General features: G+C 37.0%; 1 protein-coding gene across 1 annotated transcript in view; it reads right to left on the bottom strand.

The window, feature by feature from the left end:
- Nucleotides 1-13,546: 13,546 nt before the first annotated feature.
- Nucleotides 13,547-21,349, bottom strand: part of QPCT (glutaminyl-peptide cyclotransferase) — a 39,224-nt gene continuing 31,421 nt past the window's right edge. The window contains exons 4-7 of the mRNA XM_074203967.1: nucleotides 20,052-20,228; nucleotides 18,475-18,571; nucleotides 16,855-16,971; nucleotides 13,547-15,198 (exon numbers count right to left, since the gene is read on the bottom strand). Of these exons, the coding sequence (XP_074060068.1) occupies nucleotides 15,053-15,198; nucleotides 16,855-16,971; nucleotides 18,475-18,571; nucleotides 20,052-20,228 (537 nt within the window). The 3' untranslated portion in view covers nucleotides 13,547-15,052. The remainder of the gene's footprint in view (nucleotides 15,199-16,854; nucleotides 16,972-18,474; nucleotides 18,572-20,051; nucleotides 20,229-21,349) is intronic.

The following is a 21,349-nucleotide window of genomic DNA, read 5'->3' as shown; positions in this document are numbered from 1 at the left end:
TGTTGAATCTTAGCACTAGAAAACAGTCTTAGAGACTCTGTAGCTGATATTCTAATTTTATAGATGAGTAAAGAGATGTTGACTTACCCAGGACTCAAGAATCAGTAAACAAAATCACAAACTGACATTGCAGAGCATCCGTGTATCTTTTATAACCCTCTAAGCATGTACTATTCAAAACTAATCTAGTCAACAAGCCTGTATGTCTACCAAAAGGAGATGTCAGATTCATGACAATGTGATTGTGGGGAAAGCACCATGCCACCATCATCAGTGCACATACTCCCACTATGACTAAATATAATGAGGTCAAAGAAAAATTTTATGAAGATCTGGAGATTCTCATCAGATGTGTGTTGAAAAAAAAGAGAACCTTATAATTCTAAGTGACTTTAATGACAGAGTAGACATGACTATCAGACTATCAGACATGAACAGAGAGAACTTGGAAGGAATGGAGTCAGCAACAACACCAGTCACTTACTACTGAAGACTGGGGTATGTCATGACCTTCTCATCACTAGCACTGTGTTATATTTGCTTAAACACAACAAAACTTCATGAATATATCTTTGCAGCAAACGTTCCTTTACCTGGAAGATGGTCATCTATCCAAAAGTTAGTGTGGCTTCAGAAAGGACCAAGGAATATTCAACACAGTGTTTGCTGCCTAATGACTCCAGGAGAAATAGCAGCAGCAGAATAGAAGTGTGTACATAAAATTTATTTATCTACCAAGGCCTTTTGTGTTGTCATTTGCAAGGGATTATAGACAATCATGGCATTTGTAAGGAGAAGAGACAGACAGAATATGAGGGTGACAAAGGCAGTGTATGGCACAATGTTGGAGCAAAAATAGATTTAACCTCTTCAAACTACATACTTGTATTCAACAGAAGTAGCATCCCCAAGGCATGACTACTATATAGCATCAGCAGATTAGATGTTTCTCCTTACATACATAATTTGTTGCTGACTTGGAGGGAAAGGTGAGCCAGTACACAGTTGACAACAGTGGAGCAGAAAAAGAGTGGGCACTTTTCAAAGATTTGGTGTACAGAATTATATTTATCATCTAGGTCAAAATACTCACAAACATCAGAATTGGTTTGATGAAAATAATGGGAAAATTCAGTTTGCTAAGAAAAACAAGAACTCCACAAGGTTTATCAGCAGATAGTTCAAGAAGTTCTAAGAAGGCATTGTTTAACTCCATCAAAAGTAAAGTACAAGAGACCTTAGGGAGGTACTGGATTCTTGGCTCAGGAAGAAGTCAGATGAGATTCAGTTTTATGCTGACAATAGCAATTCAAAGCACTTTTATGATGCCCTGAAGGTTGTGGGCCAAAGACCTATAGTGTATCTCAATTATTCAGTGCTGATGGAGCCACATTGATTAAGGACATAATTGTGGAAAGACGGGCTGAACTCTTCCATAGTGATCTCAACAGATTATCATTAGCCAGTGCTGATTCCCTTGACGTTATACTTCAGATTGAAGTCAATCTCTGTCTAGCCAAAAATCCAACTGAAGAAGTTTTGAGTGCTTCTATAACAAAGCACCTGATGCTGATTCTATTCCAGCAGAGATTTGCAAGACAGGGAGTCCATTGTTCATATATAAACTGTCTGAAATCTTCCAGGTTATATGGAAAGAGGAAGCTATCCTCTAGGAGTTCAAGTATCCACTGATCATCTCTATAAAAGCAAAGGAAATAGATCTTTCTGTGACAATCACAGAGGGAGTCTCTTTCTTAGCCACAGCTGACAAAATTCTTGCCAGTGTCCTCCTTAATTATCTTATCCTTTGTCTGAAAAATGGTGAACATCCTGAGAGCCAGTGGGGCTTCTGAAAAGGCCAAGGAATGGTCAATATGGTGTTTGCTGCTCACAAGTTCAAGAGAAATGCAAAGAATAGAAGTATATACACAATGTTTGTCAATCTGACCAAGAACTTTGATACTGTCAGTCATGAATGCCTGTGGAAGATCATGGAAAAATTTGGTTGCTCAGAGTTCATAGTGCATGCTTACTCAAGTTCTGGATATTGGACAATGTTCTCATCTTCTCAGTTATCGATGGAGCATGCTCCCATGCTTTTTTAGCATGATGTTTTCAGTGATATTATCAAGCACCTTCAACAAGGACAAAAATGGCATCAAGCTTTAACTACCATACAGTTAGTAAATTATTAACTTGAAAAGTCTAAAAGCCAAGACTAAAATGGAGAGTTGATGTGTGACTTTTCATTCACAGATTGATTGTGCATTCAGTGCAGCCTCTGAAGTTGAGATGCAAAAAAGTATGTATCAATTCTCTGCTGCTTGTGCTAATGTTGTTTTGTGCATGTGTGGAAAGGTTCACTTAACTTGGTAATATATCTTTCAGGATTTCACCCATAAATGATGAGTTTGACACATGAGTTGTTAGAAGTAGCTTAGCATTTGTGAAGTTCTGAAATTAAGTATGGGAGAGAAGTAATATTAGGCTGCCTACCAAGCTGAATGTCTACAGATCCACTGTGCCAAGTTCATTACCATAAGCCAGTTACTAAGAATTCACATTACACAGGCACTCACAAAGAGGTCAGAAGAAGTGATATAAAGACACTCAAGGTCTCTCTAAAGAACTTTGTAATTGATTATGCAGCACGGGAGACAATAACTACAACAACCTTCTGCCTAAATTTCTTGCCATTTGTACTGCCTGTGGCAGCCCATAGAATTTCAAACCCATTTCTGGTCTTAAACTCAGATTTGAATAGACTCAGATCCCTTGGACCCAGCTCCTTTCCCCAGGTCTGTGTTTTCTGAGCATGTCGGAGACCGGGAGAACTATATCTAAATTAGCTGACCCTCCTAGTGTACCAGTTTCATAATATTTTCATATCTCTTAGAAATGGCATTTGGAGGTCTTCATTTGTATGAAGTGCTCTGAACACTCCTTGGAAGAGGGCTGCTAGAATGTGAAATGTCCATGGCAAGCCAAACACACCTCCCTTCCTTTGGCAACACAGACTGGGCTGGCTTCATTCGTCCCTGTTGCAGACAGAATGTCTTGGACTAATATCCTTCCATGACTGCCAACCCCCTGAAGGGCAGACATTTATATTCTTCAGTCAATTTCTAATGATTGCCAGTCTCTTTCGGAGGTCTAAGCTCTGTGACTATTGCCAGGGTGCCATGTTAACAGATTGCTAGACAATCCCAAAACTTCTCTAAGTTGAACCTTTCCCAGCTCTATCGACATACACATAAATGTTGGAAAAGAAACAAAATAATCTTTCATTCAAAAAAAAAAGCCAAGGTTAGTTGAAGCCAGTTCATTTTCTTTTTGGCAAACTCTTAATTTTCTGATGCCAGGAGACAAATGTAAAGCAATGGAGCTCAAGGAGCCACACTTTGGGAAATCTTACAGTCCTTTTCTCAGACCCCTAAGGCACTGTGTATTCTTGTCAAAAAAAAGGTCATGGATTCCTCTGAGACAACTTCAATAATTTGCTTTTTTGAATACAGTTGGAGAGAAGTTGCTTATCCATTCTAGGAGGCTCATGATAATAAATTATATATAATTTAGAAAAAAATTCAGTTGAAACTAAGAAATGTGACAAAGTGGAAAAAATACTGAAACCAGAGGAATGTAGTTACTGTGAGAAATGTCCTTAACTCCCCATGCCTTCTTTTCCTTAGCTGTAAAAGGGATATATAGTAGCAATTAAAATGTTACCAGATCTATCATATTTTATGGTTTTCAAAGCACTTTCACTTGTTAAGCTTACTTAAATCTCATACTAACTACCTGATATGGAGATCATTAATTCTATTTTACAGATAAACTGAGGGGTTTGGTGACTTGTCCAAAGTCACAGCATAGGAAAGAACTCAAATTCATCTATACTAACTTCAGCTATTCTAAATTCAACTATGCTAACCAAGCTTTTTCTACTGTAGGTCAGGGTCCTTCACCTTGTTTGAATATAGACCCCTTTGGTAGTTTGGTGAAACCTATGAACTCTTAAAGGTATAAAATATGTGGGATCACAATGGGGGAAGGGAACAAGTATTTATTAAGCTATTACTCTGTTAAGTACTTTACAAATATTATCTCATTCTAACCTCACCACATCCCTGGGATATTTACTGTGTTGCTACTATGATTATCCTCATTTTCAATTGAGGAAACTAAGTCAGACAGAGGCTAAGTGACTTGCCCAGGGTCATTCAGCCAGTAATTATCTGAGACTAGATTAGAATTCAGGTTTTCTTGACCCCAGAATCAGCACTGTGCCATCTATTCCTTTGAAATAGTTGTTGATTTTTTTAACTTTGGACTCCCAAGTTAAGAACCATTGTTCTATTTTAATATAGTTATGTATTACTGTATAGTCAGGGGGAGGGGTGAGGGAAGGGAGGCAGGGAGGGAGAAAAATGTGAAACTCAAAACATTACCAAAAAATGATTGTTGAAAGCTATCTTTGCATGTAGTTAGAAAAATAAAGAAATTATGAAAACAAAAAAAGAACCATTCCTCTATTTAGATTAGTACTGGGTTAGAAGAACTCAACTGAGATCCTATATATACCAGAATAAGTGAAAGGGACTCCCACTAAACCTGGTAGGGAAGGAGCAAGTAGGGAAGTCAGTTTTGCATTGTCTTTTGGGACTGGTCAAAATAGCCCATCCTTTGCCTGAATCACTCTATGGTGTGTAAGAGATTGAGAAACAGATGGCAGGTAAGATGGCAGGTGAGATGTTTTCATCTGACTACTCATGTGGGTCTTGGATCTCTCCTTCAGTGCTGTGGTATCTAGCCATGGCTGCTTCTACAAGGGAAGAGTTAGGAGCTTATGGACTTTGTATATATTTCTCTGGCTGCCTCTCTTGGTGCCCTATTGAGCCCTGTACTTCTTGGGAGTACAACTTTAAGAAGATCTGAGCAATATTGACATGTCTGGCAGACATTATAGTCAAAATAGGTGACTTTCCAATACAGATCACATTAGATAGTGGGTCACTATTCATGACAAAATTCAAAACTTTCCAGAAAATATTAAAAATTAGTTTACCACCCTCAGACCAACAACTATAAAAGTTTTACCAAGAGACAAAATAATTCTTGTGCTTTATCTTTTTTTTTTCAAAGCAATGGGGTTACATGGCTTGCCCAAGGCCACACAGCCAGGTAATTATGAAGCTTCTGAGACCGGATTTGAACTCAGGTACTCCTGACTCCAAGGCAGTGCTCTATCCACTGTGCCACCTAGCTGCCCCCTTGCTTTATCTTCAATACTAGATCCTATATTTGCCCAGATGTGAATTTTCTCAAAACATACGTTTGTTTGAACATGTCCTCAAAGCAATGAGATGGTTGAGTATTATTTATTTCACACCTGTTATATGCTTTGTGCTAAATGCTGAGGATATTAAAAAAAATAAAAGCAATCCCTGCCCTCAAGGAACTTATAGTTTAAAAGGGGAGATAACATGCAAACTACTCTGTACAAAAAATATACTTGCTGAATAAATTAAAAATAACCTCAGGAATAAGACATTAAGATTAAGGACAATTAAGAAAGTCTTCTTGCAGAAGATGGAATTTTAGCTAACATTAAAAGGAATCCATAGAAGTCAGGAGATGGAGATTAGGAGAAAAAGTATCCCAAGGATGGGTAAAACTCAGAAAAGATGCCTAGAATCTACAGATGGAGTATCTTATATAGAGCAGGAGGGAAGCCAGTGTCACTGGATCACAGAGTATGCGTTTAGGAGTAAATTAAAGAAAAACTGGAGGAGGAGTAGAAGGTAAAATTATGAAGAGTTTTAAATGCCAAAAAGATTTTATTCTGCAAACTGGAGATAATAAGGGAGCTACTGGAATTCAGTGAATAGTTGGTGGGGTAAAGTTAGATTTGTACTTTAGAAAGACCACTCTGATAGAACACCAGCCCTGGAGTCAGGAGTACCTGAGTTCAAATCTGACCTCAGACATTTAATAATTACCTAGCTGCAGGCCACTTAACTCCATTTGCCTTGCAAAAACCTTTAAAAAAAGACCACTCTGACAGCAGAGTGGAGAAGAGAAGGGATAGGGAGGCAGGTAGACCAGGTTTGGACCAGGCTGGTGGCAGTGTCATAAGTATCAAGGGAACAGAAGATAGAAATGAAAGGACTTGGCAACTGATGTGATTTAGTGGCAGGATTGAAGGGAGGGGGAAAAATGAGGATTTGAGCCTGGGGGACAAGAAGAAGAATAATAGTGCTCTTGAAAGTTAGAGAGGAAATTGGGGTTGTGAACTGGATAATCTTTAAGGTCTCTTTCAACTTTGTTGATCTGACATTCTTAGTTTGAAGCAAGATATTGGGCCAGAAATTTCCCAGGAGTCTAGGATGACACCTAGGTTGTGAGCTGGGTAACTGGGAAAATGATGAGATACTAATAGGAAGCTAGGATGTGGGGAGGATTTGGATGTACCTTGAAACTCAGTTTAATTTATATTTTGGAGACACAGAACTTTTTTTTTTTTGCTTGAAAGTCTGGAAACTATATCTACATGTGGGTCTCCATGCAATTCAGCAGACCCTAGTCCTCTCACAGGAGGAGACCAATGCCAGAAGAAACAATGCAAAGTGAACATTCCATTTCTGGGTCCAGGTGACCATGACTAGAGAGTAAAAGGACCTCTATAAAAACCTCTCATTTATAAAGCATGTATCTTGTTTGGAGGGGCAACTGGATGGTACAGTGAATAGAGTACTGACCTTGGAGTTAGGAGGACTAGAGTTCAAATCCAGCCTCAGAAACTTCCTAGCTGTGTGACCTCGGGCAAGTCACTTAACCCTGATTGACATCTCCAGCTGTCCTGATTCATATCTGGCCATTGGACCCAAATAGTTCTGGAGAAGAAAGTGAGGCTAGTGACTTAGCACAGCACCCCCCACACACTCAAATCTAATTTATGTGCTTGTCATGGCATCACCTCCCTGATGTCATGGTCTTCTTTGAAAATGAAGGACAGGGGCAGCTAGGTGGTGCAGTGGATAAAGCACCTGCCCTGGAGTCAGGAGGACCTGAGTTCAAATTTGACCTCAGATACTTAATAATTACCCAGCTGTGTGACCTGAGGCAAATCACTTAATCCCATTGCCTTTAAAAAGCAAAAAAGGAAAAAGAAAAAGGAAAAGAAAAGGAAAGGAAAGGAAAGGAAAGGAAAGGAAAGGAAAGGAAAGGAAAGGAAAGGAAAGGAAAGGAAAGGAAAGGAAAGGAAAGGAAAGGAAAGGAAAGGAAAGGAAAGGACAGGACAGGACAGGACAGGACAGGACAGGACAGGACAGGAAAGGAACGGAAAGGAACGGAAAGGAAAGGAAAGGAAAGGAAAGGAAAGGAAAGGAAAGGAAAGGAAAGGAAAGGAAAGGAAAGGAAAGGAAAGGAAAGGAAAGGAAAGGAAAGGAAAGGAAAGGAAAGGAAGGAAAGGAAAGGAAAGGAAAGGAAAAAAGAAAGTAAAGGACAAATATCATCATCATCATCATCTTGTTTGGACATAGTTGTTTGTATGCTGTCTCTCCCATTAAAATATAAACTCCTTGAAAACAATGACTGTTTTTTGTTTTTATTCCCAGTGCTTAGTATAGGATTTACATATAGTGCTTCAGAAATGCTTGCTGACTTACTGCCTAATTTAAAACAGTCCCTCATTCTACAAGTCAGGACACTCAGATCCAAACTGATTAAATAACATGCCCAAAGTCCCAGAGGGTAGCAAGCACAGAGCAGGAATTCAAACTCAAATCCTGTGACTCCAAGTTCCATGCTCCTTCACCCACACAAGACTGCCTCTGGGGTTTGGGGTGCAATTATTTTCAAAGCCTAAGGTTAATGTCATCTCTTTGAAAAACTTTGGTATCACTTGTAAGACATGGGAAACCCTGGCACAGGACTATCCAGCATGGTGTGCCCACATCAAAGAAGACACTGTGCTCTATGAGCAAAACAGAATTGAAATAACTCAAAAGAAATATGAGGTGCGCATATTTAGGGACCTCTCCTTCCCAAATGGCCATAGGGACTATTTGTTCCTAACTTGTGGTAGAGTCTTCTGAGCTCATATTGGTCTGATCACCTACAGCCAAACACATTGTACATTGACCCTGACTGACATCATGATGTCATTTTGGTCCACTTTATTTTTTTTTACTTAATTTATTTATTTATTTTTCTAAAAGATAATATCAATATTCATTTTTGTAAAGTTTTCTCCCTTCTACCCATCCCTTCCTTCACCCTAGAATAGCAAGTACTCTGATATATGTCATACATGTACAATTATGTTATACATATTTCCATATTAGTCATACTGTGAGAGGATTAGAACAAAAGGGAAAAACCATGCAAAGGAAAAAACAGAAAGCAAATTTTTAAAGGTGAAAATAGTATGCTTTGATCTGCATTCATATTCCATAGTTATTTCTCTGGATGTGGATGGCATTTTCCATCACAACTCTTTTAGGTTGTCTTTGATCAATAGACTAAGTCTAACATAGTTGATCATTACATAATGTTGCCATTAGTATACAATGTTCTGGTCCTGCTCACTTCACTTAGTCTCAGTCATGTAAGTCTTTCCAGAGTTTTCTGAAATCTGACTGCTTGTTTCTTTTGGAGCAATAAGATTCCATTTTATTCATAGACCACAAATTGTTCAGTTATTTCCCTTTTGATGGTCATCTCCTCAAATTCCAATTCTTTGCCAACATAGAAAGAGCTGCTATGAACATTCTTATACATGTGGATCTTTTCATCTTTTTTGTGGTCTCTTTGGGATACAAATCCAATAGAGGTGGTAGCGAATTCACAGTTTTATTGCTTTGGGGGCATAGTTATTTTAGTCCTTTTCAGTCAGGAAGGAAGAACAACAGTAACCATGGAAACAATTGATTATCACATTTAGCAGGCTACTTTAGTTTTCCCCAAAACTGCAGCTCCCTACTTTTTCACCTCTTCCTCTTAATTTGCATGACAATCCTCACTTTGAAAATATATGGCTTTCATTAATGGCCACGTCTTTCTCTTAATTTCTAACTTTGTTCACACCTTAATTTTTTATGAATTGGTATAGGGCTTACAGTATACTGTCCAAAAGTAACACAACTCAGTGATTTCCCATTCTCCCATCCATAAATTCCATTGGAAGTTAATGATGACTAGGTGGTGTACAGAAGTCTCTTACCACCTAAGGTTTGTGGGCAAAATCACTGCCCCTAGGAATTCCATGAAGTTCAATTAGCTGGTGATGGCAAAAGAGTTTCCCAGATTATAGGAATTTAGAAAAATTGTATCTAATCAAGCTTAAAATGTGTGTGCCTTTAAATAAGACTTTGAGTAAGGCATTCTACATTCACTTGTCTTGCCTAGCTCCACTCTCACTTGTCCATAGTCATTAAATCCTTTGATCCTAAAATCTTGACTTTGCCTCTTGTTGGCCCCCTCTAAGATAGCTAGTAAATCTCTGGTTTCTGCCATGCCTCTTACTTACAATATTTCTAGCTATTGACTGGGCTTTCTAGTTCTTGGTGTTGGTACATTTCTTCATGGTTCTCACCTTTATCTGCAATGGAATCCTTCTATATTCTTTCTTCTCTATTTTCAGAGCCAAGGATGAAAAGTTCAATGCCCGCTATGAACTCTGAGCAGAGTCTTTCCCCATCCTCAGTCTAGGTAGCACAAAGGGGCCAGTTATAAAGCAAACTACAATCAATTATTTTCTATGAAAGGAAAGCTAGAGATTATAAAAATATCCTTCTCAGTTCAAGTTTCCATATAATATGAGGAGCAAGGTTAGCATTTAACATTCAAAAAACACTATTCTAAGGGCGGCTAGGTGGTGTAGTAGAAAAAGCACCGGCCCTGGAGTCAGGAGTACTTGGGTTCAAATCCTGCCTCAGACATTTAATAATTACCTAGCTGTGTGGCCTTGGGCAAGCCACTTAACCCCATTTGCCTTGAAAAAGAAAAAGCCTATTCTAGATATTTGACAAGTCAATGAAAGAAATATGACCTGGATGATGATGTTAATCCTTTATTCTCAAAGAAGACCATGATATCAGGGAGATAATGCCATGACAAATACATGAGTTGGATTTGAGTGATGGGGAACTGTGCTAAGTAAGGGAGGTGCTTGCTAAGTCATCAACCTCATTTTCTCTTCCAGAGCCATCTGGATCCAGTGGCCAGATATGAATAAGAATGACTGGAGATGATCCTGGATGCAGGGAAATAAGGGCTAAATGTTGCCAAGGTCACACAACTAGTAAGTGTCCAGGGTCTGAGGCCAAATTCAAACTTCTGACCTCCTGAATCTAACCACTGTGCTACCTAGCATCCCTGACCCAGGCCAGGCCTACCTGTTGAAGTTACTGCCCACTCCCAGAAGGGCTCTGAGTTGGAACCTCCAGCAAGAAGGGAAAATGGTAAATAAAATCAGACAAGTCCATAAAACTTGTTGAATCCAAATCATTCTGGTCAGTCTTCACAGTACCTTCCTTCTGAGATTACCTTCAGATATAGACTAAGTCTTTATTTTGTGTGTTTGTATATATACCTGATTTGAATATTGCTTTTACAATTTCCCATTAAAATGAGAATTTCTTGTTTTGACTTGCTTCATGTTGTCTAACACAAAGTTTACCATAACGCAGTGTTTAATCAATGTTTGTTGATTTGCTGACAGCATATATAATCTCAATGAGGAGGAAGGTAACCTAGCTATAGTTGTAATTTATCAAATAAAACTAAAAACAGTAGTCTGGGAGAAAATGAAAAATTAGTAAGAGATTTGCAGTATGGGAGGGAGTTGAATTATTTTTAGAAAATAAGGTTGGAGTTGAAATAGGGGAAAGAGAGAAATTAAACAGCTTAGATGGCTGAGTCAGTCATCACGATCTGGGACACTTTGGTCTTTCCAAATCTTTGACTCATTTCTGATTCTGCTACAGAGAATAAAGTGATACAAATGTACCTTTCAGCTCCCCAAAGAGACTTCAAATAGTCTAATCTATACCTGAAAATGTTCTTCACTGTAACATATTTGACAAGTGATGACTGCCAAAGGTTTTATGAAATTCAATGCTGCTTAACATATTTGAGAATGACCTAGAAATTATTATTCATGGTATAGAGGGTATATCACCACTTTAAAATTTTCTCCTTTTTTGATTCCAAACCTAGTGTTCTACCACCTGGCTGACAAGTGCAATTATAATAATATTATCTTACATTCTTATAGTTTTTTACAATTAACAAATAACTCTCCTTGCAACAACTCTATGAGGTGATTCCTCCAAGTATTATTGTTCACGATTTTCAGTTAAGAAAATCGAGACTCAAGAGAATGGCAATACCTTGCTTAAGGTCACCCAGCGACAAAGCTGGGGGGCGCAAACTCAATTCTCCATATCAATGCTTAAAATGTTCCCTTATTAATATTTTCATTTGAACTAATTTTCCCTTTAAACGTAAAAAGGGCTCTGTTTATCATAGACTTGAAGATAATATAAAATTGTCCTCTTTTGAGCTATAAACTGCTAAAAATGCACACAGAAATCTTTGAAATATAGTATATTTCTTACATACTGCTTTTATAGCTATAAAGAAAAAATAGTAATTTCTCTGGCATGAATTACATGGAGCTTATTTCAGATATTAAAATCAGTGTTACCAACTTAACATTTCTCTATTTAGGATGTTTTTCTACATTACTGCATAGTTTTACATAATAAAATTTTAGGAAATGCCATTTGTACAATAAAGCAGTAAGCTACCATCTAAGCTGCTTAATTTCTCTCTCTTTTCTCCCTATTTCATCTCTGGCCTTATCTTCTAAAAATGATTCAACTCACTTTAACTCAATGGATTACTCCAAATCTCTTACTAATTTTTCATTGCTTCCCAGACTACTGTTTTTAGTTTTATTTGATGAATTACACTATAACTAAGTTACCTATTACATATCCTTTTCAATTTTATTTTAATATCAGCATTTTTAAAGTTTCCCAGAATGTAAAAACAGTAATGTATTATCCTTGAAACTACTCCAAATGTTCCTCTTCTCAAACAAGGATTTAAGGGTAAGCCTCCTTTAATCCTATCCCATAGCTTAGATTCTTTAGCCCTGGAATCATCTGTTGATATGTACTATGCCTGTTCTGATAAGATAATACCTTTTCTTTTGGTAGAAAAAGAATTCTAAACACAGAAATTCTATGGTTTGGAGACAGGCAACATATGGGATTAAAGAGGTCATTTAGTGCATATTATTCTTAAGATAAGAAAACTCAAGGCCTAGAGGTCTTGTGACTTGTCCAAGTTAACACAGGTATAAAGTGGCAGAAATGGCACTTGAACTCAGTAGATCTACCTTATTTTCCTCTATATTCCACTACTTCTAAACAAAATATATATTTAACTTTTTCATGACAAAGAAGAAATTATAACATTTATTTTATAAAACAACATTATATGGATTTCTACATCTTCTAAAGCAAACTTGCTTTTAAAAATTGTGGGTTCTGTATAGGGCTAGGATTCAGGAACTCCATATTGTGTAGAGATCCCCAATCTTTTATATAATGTGCAATTCCCAAATCCCAGCTTCCAAATGTAGTAAGTGAGAACTCCTGAACACCATCATTCCAGAACATAGAAAAGGATTCCCTGTACAATATCAGCTTTGGGGCTTGCCTTTCTATCAATCCCAGCTTTAAGAGTTCTAGAATACACCCTTCAAGCAGAACCACATTAGTCCTGAGAAATGCCAGCCTCTGGGGGTTGGGGGGGGGTGGGTAAAGGAGGGGAAGGATGTGCACATGACCCTTGAAGATGAATGGAAAAACATCAAAAAAAATCCTGTGTGAGAGAGCAAAAAACATGGTTTTTCCCTCTGACATTACAATAAATTATTTATGTTACCGTGTGGTAATACTCTAAAGCTGAATATCTTATATCCATATCATCTGTGAAAGAGGACTCATTGGAATGTTGGGTTTTTGTCACTCAAGCAGCAAAGGTGAATCCACAACATAGAATAATGCTGGATCTGGAGGACTGTATGTATTCCTGTGATTTACTAGACTATTGTGAGGCTATCCCATTAGCAAACCCAAATTTGTCTCTCTTCCATGAAAATACCAGACTAGAAGGTGATGATAGAAGTATGCAGAATTTTAGGACCCTGGGGAAAGGTAAGATTCACCAGAGAGAAAGGATAGCGATATTCTTATATATATAGCCTTATACAGTGTTGGAGTTAAGGGATATAATTTATAACTCATGTGATAGTGATAACATATATGACATGTGGTAGCTTGTGTTTTATGTATTTTATGTGGTTTGGGAGAAAAAGGTCAATCCTACAACTGGTGTATAGATTATTATAACTTGAGAGCTTATGACCTAAGAACCCTTTTATTCACATCTGTGGAGATTTATACATATGTATTTTAATTATATTTAAAGATTTCTTGAATGGGGGCACATAAAGCTGAAAGCCCCTCTCCCTCTATTAAATGTGGTCCATGTAACTACAAGGTTGGGGGATATTAAATCACCAAATTACATGAGCAAATAAACTTTTATAACTGTCCTCTGAATCAGTTTTATGACAATTTCTGAGTCCCACTTTTCACTGAGAACAGCCTCCAAAGAACAAAAAATTCTTCAGGATATGAGATGCCTATCCAATGACCTTTGTCTTTCCTGATCTGATGTTTATTGACAGCATAGGACAGAGACAGTGTAAGAGTGAGAAAAAGAAAACACCAAAAGAGAAACCATGGCTTAATGCAGCTGTGATTATTTCTGGTCTCAGGATTAATGCTTCTCTTCTGATTGAGAGGCATTTCAGGTCAGGGGAAAGAAGACTGAATCTGAAATCCAAACATCTTAGTTCAAATCTTCTCTCTGCCATTTATAGCCCAACACCTATCAGTTTTTTTCATATGATCCAATGATACTCCTGTCCAGCAGCATTAATGAAATTAGCATTTTTAAGAGACCACTCTAAATGGCAAGAACAAGGTTCAAAGTACTTTGTGGCTCCAGGATTCTGATGGTAGTCCCAGTGGCCTCAAAGCTGCCTATGTGGCAAGATTTCAGAGATCATAAAATGAATCAAATGCATAATTTAAAAAATTCAATTTCTATTTCTAAATTTCCAATAGACAGATGTCTGTATCTGTCTATAGTGCTATACTTGAGCATGGAAAACTTCTTCTAAAGAAATGTACTTTATTTCAGCTTGAATATATTTTACAGTAATTATAAAAACTTTACTTAAGAGGAAGCAAAGAGTAGGGGTAAGAGGTTTGGACTTACTAGGTTTTTGTGACCTTTGGCAAGTCATTTCTCTTCCTGAGGCTTCAGTTTTCTTATCTGTAAAGTATTAGACTAGATGATATTTTCCAACTCTAAATCCTAAATCCTAATAAACAGGGGAAAAAATAGTTCACAACTGCTAAAATTATGCAATTTAATTCTCCAGTTTAAAAAAATTCACAACTCAGGATTTAATTCTGATTTTAATTTTCACATACATATACACTCCTAAAAACAAAACCCCACAATGATTTCTCAGAGAATTTGTGCCTTCAACTATACCTCTACTTTGTGACATATATGAAATGAATTTCAATGTGTGAAAAAAATCACAAAACTAACTATGATTTGCACATAACCATCACCATTCAGCATTATTTTGGAGACCTTGGAACTGAATGTGTGCACTTTATTTTGTCCAGTTGTTGGATGTCTGAGGAGATGTAAGGTCATTCTTTTGAATGCTTTATATCTTTACCTCTAGGAAGAAACTAAGGAATGAAGCTCACTTAGGACCCAGAAAGAGTATAGGTTTTAAGGACTACACACTCAGGAGTATCTAGAGAATAAATTTCTATGAGACTTATCCACATAGAACTTTCATAGGGTAAGAATTTAAAATTGAATACAATTGTCTGACACCGTATTCAAAGTAATTAATCCCCTCTCTCCATAAAGTGCACAGCATTTACAAATGAAGGTACTCTGACACAAAGACTTGTATGATTTTGTTGAGATTGTCTATAGTTGACTTATCCAAATTTTCTTCATTGTCATCCATCGTATGCCAGACTTCAGGAAAAGGGAAGGGTATCAAATGTAGAATTGGAACACCTAAAAAAAAAAAAGAATTGATTTGTAAACAAGTGAGTATTTCACACAATGAGAAAACTAAAGAACTGTTCCACTACAAGTGGAGTTTTAAATAGGGCTACTTAAAGGACATAAAGACAGCAGTTAACATAGATAACATTCATTCCTTCACTCACATACACAAGATCATTCTTATATCCCTGATGGCAGGGACATAACAGTTTCTTTTTTTTACAGAACTGAATGAAAATGTTAATTGCCTACTATGTTCAAAACACTCTGAAATGCTCTAAAATATAGATTAATAAAATACTTCCTGACCTCACAGTTTAGAACCTAGTAATAAGAATAGTTAAAAAGCATTCATATATCACTTTGCAAAGGCTATTTCATTTTAATTTTGACAGCCCTAGAAGTGAGTGTTTATATTATTATCCTTATTTTACAGATGAAGAAACTGGTGGTCAAAGATTCTTGATCCTATTAGGGGTTTTCTTGGCAAAGACACTAAAGTAGTTGGTCATTTCCTTCTCCAATTCATTTTACAGATGCAGAAATTGAGGCAAAAAAAGAGTAAAGTGACTTGTGCTGGGTCACATATATTAGTGTCTGAGGTCAGATTTGAACTTAGCAAGATGACTCTTGCTGACTCTAGGTCCAGTGCTCTATCCATAGTACCACTTAGCTGCCCCAAGCCAGAACTATCACTGACAATTTACATGATACAGTGACTGACCAAGCAGATCATGAGAAAGACTAAGAAACTTCAGTTCCTTCCTTTTAAGGCATTGGATCTCCAGCATCTTCTCCCTATAAAAAGGGTTTCTATATCTTGCCTTCACTAACAGAGCTATACACTAACTTTTGTCATCTAAACACGTGGCATCTCTTGATATTTTCCAGAAGCTTTCCATTAACCCATAAGTTTTATTGGAAAAATGACACATTATAAATTCCCTCTTTGAAGACCTTTGTGTATGAGTAGAAATTGTGGTATTTGACAGTTATTGCTGGAATAACTGGAATTCTTCATGAGAAATCTAGTCATCGAGAGGCTTCTGAGAAGTCAAACAATTGTTTGCCTTCTAGGGAAGTCTACATTGGCCAGAGCTGGGCAAGTAACAGGATGATCATGTTGGTCCCTCTTTCCATACACTCTCTTCTGGAGTGGATAAGGATTGAGCTGATATGGAAAGGAGATAATTTCTACCCCTCATTCTAAGCTCATTCTCTCTAGCCCATCCCCAGCTATGCCTTTTCAGCAGCTAAACTCTTCATTGGCAAACCATCAACCACCATATGGCAACTGAAGCTGAGTCAAAAATATTTAATTTCAATAGTTCCTTATTAAATCTGTGTTCTCTGCTGTTGTTTTATTGTGTTATCATTCAAATCTTGTTAGAATACTTTGTACAGTTAAAATGTTTATATGTTTTTATTCATCAACTTGTGATATTAATTTGAATTTTGAATACATTAAAATTAGTTCTTTTCTTTAAACTGTGTTCTTTTCTTTAAACTAACTATACTTTCCAGTACCATCTAAAAACTACTATATCTGGTTCCACCAACTTTGTTTTGGTTTTATTTGTTATGGAAAATTTATGTGCCAATCACAAATCATAATCTGAATCCTAGAATAAAATGGAGATTAATAATGTTATAAAAATGTGTTACCTCTTCTTAAAAATGGAATATGGTCATCCTGGATTTGTTCTCGGTACATATGACCCTGGAAATACTGTGTCTTCACAGAATGATCCTGAAGTAATCCCAATTCATGTAGCTTTTTTTCTGCAGATCACAAATGGAACACTAGTTAAGCAAGCTGCAGGAAAATCCATTCAGAGCTTAAAGTGAGTTCATAAGCAGGAAGATTTGTATCTCTTCAGTAATCCTGACATTATTCTGAAAACTTTTATTATAAATAGATAGCATGATCAACCTCACTACAATAACCACATGAGGGTTTTTACTTAGAATAGACTCTTAACAGTTTTGTGTTGTGGACAGACCTTTGAAAGTCGAGTGAAAATATGGGCTCCTTCTTAGAATAATACTTTAAAAATGCACAAAAAAAATCCAGAATTACAAAGAAACCCAGTTATATTGAAAAAATATATGATTATATTTTCTACCCATGTTCAGGGACTTCCTAAAATGTAACCACAGACTCTTCATGGATTCCAGGTTAAGAACCCCTGAATTAGAATGATGGTAGTGGGAGAACACAAAAGATATCAGATTAATAATGCATACATATAGAAAAAAACCAATGGTTTATTTTTCAGGTTATAACAGATTACTAGATGGACGGTCCATTGAGTTATCAGAGGCACTAAGATATGTGAATCCCAACAGAAAGACCATCAGTTCAGAAGAAAAAGTGATCTAAAGAATGACAGGTTTGCATTTGGAAAATTTCACAGTAGTCTTTATTTTTTTCAAAACTGGGTCTCCCATCTCACCAAGATGATAGTGTAGCTGCCATTTTTAGATCTAATTCCACTGATGATAAGCAGAAATGCTTTGAGCATTTGACCATTTCCAATCCACACCAATTTACTTATTCTTAGACATTCTAATATCTGCCTATTAGAATTGTGCTCTCTGAAGTTCATTTAAATGCTTGGAAGTTCAGTTCAAGAGAGGACCTCACTGTCCAGAATCTTATCCTGACAGATCATCTTCCTAGGACACTTCAAACAGAAGTAGTTTCATTTCCTGCCATGGCACTGGTAGACCATTCAGGTTTTATAGGCATACATTGATGAAGTTAGAATTATTGGGAGTTAAAGGAAGTTAAGGAAGCCAGTAGGTGGGGATAAGGAGGGAGATCATTTCAGTGAGGGGGGTCAACCCAAGAAAATGCCCAGAACCAAGAAATGGACTGTGTTGTTTGTGGAATAACCAGGAGATGTATCACTGGATTATAGAAAATATGGCAAGGAGTAACATGTCAAAAAGAAGATGACCAAAAACAGGAGGGGGGGAAGGAAGGAAAGAAAAGTCAAAGAAGATGACTGATCACAAAAAGAATGGTTAGACATTCTATGCTCTCCATTGCTGCCCTTTGGATGTGAGGAAAGCTCAAGGAAGGTCCTTATCACATTGGGTAGGACTCCTGGGTCAAACTTAAGGATATGGACAAGAGTCCTACAAAAAGATAAAAATGAACACTTTGAGATCCATATCATTGAAAATAACACCATGCTAATGAAATCCCATCCACTTGAGCAATGATTTGTTTAGTAAGAATCTGTCTCATTTTAATATGGAATGCTAGAAGCATCTTACCAATTGCTTGAAGTCTTCCAAACCATCGAGAATTTTGAAAATATTTAGGAAACCTTGGGTGTGGTGCACCTATTAAATCCAGTAATACAAGTAAATCCTATGAGAGGGGAAAAAATGTAGCATTATCTTGTCATTGTTTTAGACAGTTCTTACATACAGATGATGTTTTGTCCTTTGTGCTCGAAGACGATGATGACATCTGGGAGGTGATGTCATGACAAGCACGTAAATTGGTTTTGAGTGAGGGGGTGCTGTGCTAAGTCACCAGCTTCACTTTCTCCTCCAGAGCCATCTGGGTCCAGTGGCCAAATATGAATCAGAATGTTGGAGATGGCTCTGAATGTGAGACAATCAGGGTTAAGTGACTTGCCTAAGCTCACACAACTAGTTAGTGTCTAGTATCTCAGGATTTGAACTCCCATCCTCCAGACTCAAGGAACTGCCATCTAGTTGCCCCTCACCTATGAATACAATATTTTAATCATTAGTAATCAAATGGGGAGGAGATGTAAATGAACCAATGTATTATACATTTATTATCACCAGTTTATATACATATGTTTCACTTCAATATTTGAAGAGTGTGATGTCATCAATCCCCACATTTGCAAACTGTAACCTGTCTATACTTCAATAGAGCATCTTCATGAATATTGGTGGCCTAAAGAATTAATCATCTAATGGTCAGTCTTCTGATGAAAACCTTTGCATCCTCAGGTCCTGCAACAACAGGTTTAGGTAGCTAGTCCCAAGCTCTTCTATTTCAGATTGAAGGCAGCAATAGAATTTCTGCTCTGCTGGCATAGCTAGCTTTTAGAAATAAGTATCCCCTCCACATCTTGATAAGATACCAAAGTAGGAATTAAGTGGTGAAGAAATACCTCTTATTTTAATTTAATCTGGAATGGCAAAATGATATCCCATTTTGAGGTTAACATAGAAATAACTTTGCTGGCTATGGCCTAGCCAGACATTTTCCCCTACAGATTCTCCTTTCTGATTCCAGATACTTTGAAGTCTATATACTGTTTGTTCCTGCTAGATTTTCCTATCTCTAAAAGGACTAATAAGAAACTAGTGACAAGGTATGTGACAGAGTCACAATAGAATTTTGAAGTAACTTAGAAATTTTTAGTTTATGAACATTCCATAACTGCTACCCTATACACCTCCCATTCTTTTCCACATAACCCTAGATTCAAAGTAAAGAGAACTCGTTCACCCAAGGAAGGTCTTAAAAGAAGTGGGAATATGTTCTTTCTACATTGATATATAAGGTAAGAATGGGGTTCTATGGAACAAAATTAGATTTTCTTTTTCTCTATGTAGGGAAATCAGCAAGGTTTCTATAGTTCAAGGGTTTCGACTACATGACCTCAAGGTATCTCCCAATATGCACCCACATGTTTATGAACATGTATATATTAATAATGTATATATATATTTATATATATATATGCATGTTGTGGGTATAAATGTATGGCACAATGCACATGTGTATACATATATGTGTCTATAAGTAGTGTATGCATAAGTGTATGCATATGTGGATGGATGGATGGATCTTTTCCACTCACAATGCCATGCAATTGGTTTGTATTTGTTGCTCCAGGAGGATGTGGAGTAGATTCCATTTTTGCTGCTAAGTGCCGAGAGCCATAGAGGGAATCCTGAGGAGACCAGTGAAGAAAAGCCTCTTCACCATCAAAGAAAATAAGCTGGAGAGATAAATCTGGTCTGGAGACTGAAGAGTTCTGGTTTAAAAAAATAAACAAAAAAAATAAAGATTATTTACAAAAATAATTTTACTACCTAAAGTTTTTTATTATGAAAATAAAAATGACAAAAAATTAATTTTACAAACATATACACACATAGACAGTCCAGAAGTATAGATCCATTCTCCATCAATCCAGACCCCCAACTTCTCTTCATGTTCTCAGTTTATGCAATCATTGACCTTGTTTTGCCATAAATTCTCCATATAGGACCTATTCAACATGCTGGGCTGCACATCTGTTAGCTCATGTTCTAACTATGTTAGCAGTTGACCTTTTCCAGGTATATGTGTTGCATATTATTATATACATAGATTCAGGTAGATGTCATCCTTGCTGCAACTTAACAGTAGGTATTTTTCCTTTGTCTTTTGGCTAACTTGTAATTTTGATTCCTCTGAGAACCTAGTCTGCCATGATTCTCAGCCATATAGCACCACTGAAATAATATTAGAGCTTAAATAATGGGCTTTTGCGATAGTAAATGGTTTGGCGATTATTGTCTTTTGGAACATTTTTCCTTAGAGTATTGTCCCTTAGGAACTTGGGGTGTTTTCTCTCTCTCCCTGTTATTTCTTTTGCCCTATGATTAAACAAATCCCAACCTCTAAATCAGGAATATTAACCTTTTTTAATAGCATAGATCCATTGAGCAGTCTAATAAAACCTAAGGTCACTTTTTCAGAATAATTTTTTTTAATTTATGCTTGGAAACGCTAAATTTCATTAAGAGTTTAGTGAAATAGGGGTGGCTAGGTGGCACAGTGGATAGAACACTGGCCTTGGAGTCAGGAGTACCTGAGTTCAAATCCAGCCTCAGACACTTAATAGCTTTGTGGCCTTGGGCAAGCCACTTAACCCCATTGCCTTGCAAAAACGAAAAAAAAAAAGAGTTTAGTGAAACGAAAGATAATTTTTTTCTCTTCTGAGTTCACTGACCAAGGTGTGGATTATAGTTATAGAAATCCTACTCTAAAATTCCATTAGAACCAGTTCCTACCTAAGTAAAAATCCCGTTCCTCTACAGTTCCTCAGTGACTTCAGTAACTGAATGAGTAGTCCTCTGCAACTCAACCCTTGCCATCAGCTTTGGTAAC

This window comes from Macrotis lagotis, chromosome 1, assembly GCF_037893015.1.
Source record: "Macrotis lagotis isolate mMagLag1 chromosome 1, bilby.v1.9.chrom.fasta, whole genome shotgun sequence".
In the NCBI taxonomy this organism is placed as follows: domain Eukaryota; kingdom Metazoa; phylum Chordata; class Mammalia; order Peramelemorphia; family Peramelidae; genus Macrotis; species Macrotis lagotis.
Note: the sequence above shows the minus strand (reverse complement) of the source record. Positions and strands in the feature narration are given on the sequence as shown.